At 47.4% G+C, this 4,333-nt stretch overlaps 1 protein-coding gene across 1 annotated transcript in view; it reads left to right on the top strand.

Moving 5' to 3' along the window:
• Positions 1–3,096: 3,096 nt before the first annotated feature.
• IQGAP2 (IQ motif containing GTPase activating protein 2) overlaps positions 3,097–4,333 on the top strand; it is a 291,748-nt gene continuing 290,511 nt past the window's right edge. Inside the window, 1 exon segment of the mRNA XM_004703528.2 lies at positions 3,097–3,196. Within this exon segment, the coding sequence (XP_004703585.1) occupies positions 3,132–3,196 (65 nt within the window). The 5' untranslated portion in view covers positions 3,097–3,131.

The following is a 4,333-nucleotide window of genomic DNA, read 5'->3' as shown; positions in this document are numbered from 1 at the left end:
ATGCCATGGGTCAAGTTTACTGAGCCTATCAGTTTACTTGAAATCTTTGTATGGACTTTGGGCTCTCTAATCTGCATTACCCTCCCCCTACAAGCGTAGCGTAGTTCAGGGTTTTGAAATCAATTCATCAGTTCTCAGCCTTCCATGGCCTGCCTTGGCTGTCTTTGCCATATCTGGTAACTGTTCTTTAATCTCTGGAAGAACATGTTATAGATCCCCTGAGATAGTCTCCCTCAGGGAAAAGTTGTTCCCAACCCTTCGAAGGTGGTTCAAATGCACATTTGGACTGAACAACGTGCCTGGGGATATTCAGGGTTGCTTATAGACATTTTGATCCACAAGAATGACAACGTGTACCTTAGAAATGCTAAAGTGTATGCTTATTTCTGTGCATGGATGCATATCATACCTCCTACGCTTTGCTTCTTGTTAAAGGGACACAGCCTAAAAACAAAACAAAACAAAAAAGCAATCACTTTATTAAACAGCGGATCTAAAATCTGTGTGTGTGTGTGTGTGTGTGTGTCCTGTCTGTCCTCTCCCCAGGATGGCCCCCAAATACCTAGGCACCCTGAAATGCTGCCAGGCGTTCTGTTGTTTAACTAATAGAAACTTTACATGGGGGAGCTTGTGGGGCAGACGTGCCAGTCTGTCTCCAGTCCGTTCGTCAGACTGGCAGGAAGCAGCCACTGAAACAGCTGTTGAACGCACGAATGGATCTCTAGGCCACGGGTACGTGGGGTTTGGTGGCTGCTCGGTGTGAAGGGGGCGCAGCGGAGGTCGCCAAAGTGAAACATGACCGCGTCCTCTCGTGAATGAATGCGGAAGGTGTCGGGCTGCTTTTTACGTTGAATTTTATGGACCTTCTCTGGGAAAGGGACTCCTCGTATTCATTCAACCGTAACTTAGAGTTCTGCTTCGGAAACCTTCACTACCAACTCGCTCTCATTCTACTCCCAAAGCGTTTGGATCCTGCGGGGTGGCTTCCAGAGGATACATTTCAAAAGAGTAGCTTTTGGCTGGCATTGCCAAAGTGCTGTCTCTTTACTGACGGTTGCAAATGGCATGTGGGGGGTAGCTAATACTTCAGAAGGGGCCCTGGGTGGTGGTGCCTTGGTTAAGTGCTGCGTGGCCATTACCCTGAGGTCATTGGTTTGACCCCACCAGCTGCTCCATGGGAGATAGATGAGGCAGTCTGTTTCTCTAAAGATCCCAGCCTCGGAAACCCTATGAAACCTTATAGGACAGTTCTCATTGTCCCTACAAGGGACTGAAGGTGTCAGTTCACTTGATAGACACTGGTTTCAGAACATTCCAGAAACCTGACTTTTTCACCATGTCCTCCTGTTTCTTAGGGTTCAAAGCAGCAAAGAAAAACAAGCTTTTTAGGAAATTGCAGTTAATCAGGCTGCCGTAAAACATGCAAAAGGGATGTTGAAGCCACCCAAATGACCCGCTCCTCGGATTTGACAGTGATGAGCCCTTGCCCAGCTGCACTTGGATCTGAGTGGAAGGATGTCCAGGGCAAAAGCAAGGTCGCGGGGCTGCAAGACCCTGCCTGGTTCCAGCCCTGGCTCTGCCAGCGAGCCAGTGAATAACTGTGGCCATCCCTTCTCCCTTGCTTGGCCTCAGTTTCTACATTTGTTAAGAAAGAAAGAATGCCAATTCCTCAGGGCTGTTGTGAGAATTGCACAGTAACACAGGGGTCACTGTGAGTTGGCTTCGGCTCAGTGGTGAGGTTTTCTTGACTTTCCCTTCTGTCTGCTAAGATGCTGGGAAGCAAATGGTTTTCCTAGAAACGGATGGGTCACCTTCACATCTTTATCTTTTCTGCTTGTGGTCAGGGGTCCTGTTTTTGAAAGTGGCTGGTAGCCAACAAACCCTGACATGCTTGCCCCCTGTGATCAGGTCCCTGCTAGATGCCCACCTTATTATCAGCAGAAGAGCAGACTGACAAAGTAGAAACCAAATCCGCTTTACCGCCCTCTGAACTGAGCTTCAGGGTCGAAGAGGGAAAGAAGGGGCATGCACACAGATAGCCGAGAGTTGACTGTTGGGACAGCTGAGACCTGCGTAGTGTGGGGACTTAAGGCAGAGGAAGTGCCCTTGGGAAATGACCGGTTGGTATTCTCTACAGAAGACCAAGGCTGAAACTTTGGCCGTTATATACTAGGTGTGTGTTGGACTAAACCACCGTCTGTCTGCCTATTTGCTGTACTGGGGTAGCTCGTGTGTGACTCCGATGCTTTGTTCTGTTGTGCACAGGGTGGCTATGAGTTGGAATCGACTCGACAGCACCCAACAACCACATTGGAGTAAGGCATAGGGGACTGCAAACGTTGCTTGCTGGATGTCTCCATTGATGAGACATCAATGCCTGCTGACGAGATCTGGTAAAAGACAGAAATACGGAGAGAGGCACTTTCAAGATTTCAGTGTTTCTATACTAGGGTTTCCAGTGGCTTCTTCCTTCTTTGAGATGGATGGACACTACAGCTGCGGCAACGGGCTCAAGCACAGGACCAGTTGTGAGGATGGCACAGGACCAAGCGGCAGGGCTTTGTTCTGTTGTGCAGAGGGTCGCTGTGTATCAGAACCCATTCAATGGCTCTTAAATACAACAGCATACTAGGGTTTATCAGTGTTTTAGGTTGCACGAGAGGTCTTCATTTCCTTAAGAACTGGGGAAAAGTCTGTAGTTTCTTTGTTCAACCCTGGAGTTTCCAGAGCCACTGGACTCCTTCTGCAAGCCCATGATGGGACATTGTTGCTAATAGAGCACGCTCTGATTCACGGGAGGCTCTAAATCCTATGGCATTGTGTCTATGAAAGCTTATCGCCGCTCTCTTATTGAGTTGGGACTAACCTACACTTCTGGAATTTTTTTTATTGGCTAAAAATAATATAATAATTGCAGTATTCAGAGGCCAGTCTCTTTCAATGCTTGCTGTTTTAATGCCCTATCTCTGAAGGTTCAGTGTTGAACTGCCTGTATGAGTCTGGGTGTTGTGTTTTGTCTTTTCCTAGTTGATGTCTCTGGTGTTTACTGGATGGACACTGCTTTTGAAGTAACGTGCTACTCTCTCTTGTGTCTAGCTATCGTGGATGATGAAAGACTCTCTGCGGAGGAGATGGATGAGAGGCGGCGGCAGAACATCGCTTATGAATATTTGTGCCACTTAGAGGAAGCCAAAAGGTAAGCTCTCTAAGCTTCTGTCGGAGATCCGCTTCGCTTCTGGGTGAGGGTGTGGCGTATGACGGCCAGAAGACAGACAGTTGAATGGCTGAGCAGTTCCATAGCAGTGCCAGTGTTGTGGGTGGCCAGGGCAGAGACTCTGGTTGGCACTCTGGGATTCAGATTTGCTTAAGCTTCCTGTACTAGGAGATCAGTGAGCTGGGGAGGGGGTGGGTGATGACTCCCCCTTCTCATCCCACTCTAGTTCTCTGTTACAGCTGGATGAACACCATACTCAACCCACGCCCATGCAACCAAACTCTCATAACCCATTTGCAGTCTTGTTAATGGTGGGCTGGTGGGAGAACTCGGTCTTTACACACGATCAGGTAGAGTGGAGAAATCATGGCTACCATGGCCAAGGTCAAGGCACTGGGAAGGAAATTGTTCCTTTTCCTTCTTCAGAACCTCCAGGAGAATACTGGCCTAATTGCAGTTGATTTCAAACCTTCACCTCGCTGGCTTGGATATGGGGGAGTAAGTTTTTAAACTAAATTCCTCTTCCCCCAGAACTCCCTTGACCCTTTTAATCACCCCTCCCCCAAAGATCATAACTGCCCAGTAGGGAGAAGAGCATGTTGGACTTTGGCCCAGTGCTCACTAAACAGGAGGGTAGGTTTATGACGGTTATCTCTGTTTTAACCCATGGGTGTGTGGCCATTGAGGGTGTGTTGTCTCTAAAATCACATTGACTCTTGCGACTTTTTTAGATTAATTCCCAGTTGGGTTCTCCAAGGAGAAAGTGACAACGAAGAAAGTATTTGCTCTTTATCAGAAGAACTTTGTCCTTTGCTGGGACCATAGCTCAGTGCCCATTGACCATGAGTCAGATTCTGATTTAGTGCTGTGTGCAGTGTGTGATCAGCAGTATTGTTCCTTGGGCAGATGCTATGTTCCAGCTCTCTTATCTCTACGGACAGTAAACACTTAGTGGCCATTAGGGTTCATTCTCTCTGGTCATTGGTAAATAGCTAACTACAAAGCTAGAGTAATGAGGTTTTTTAAAGTCAGCATTTTGTGTGACACTCGTGCTAATTTGGCATCAAAATTGCTTAAAAGGGTGTTTTGCAGGGTTGTTTGATAAGATTGTATTTTAAT

Source organism: Echinops telfairi, unplaced genomic scaffold (assembly GCF_000313985.2).
Source record: "Echinops telfairi isolate 266 unplaced genomic scaffold, ASM31398v2 ScPeMD7_7469;HRSCAF=8507_1, whole genome shotgun sequence".
Taxonomy (NCBI): domain Eukaryota; kingdom Metazoa; phylum Chordata; class Mammalia; order Afrosoricida; family Tenrecidae; genus Echinops; species Echinops telfairi.
The sequence above is the reverse complement of the archived record's forward strand: the minus strand, read 5'-3'. Positions and strand labels throughout refer to the sequence as shown.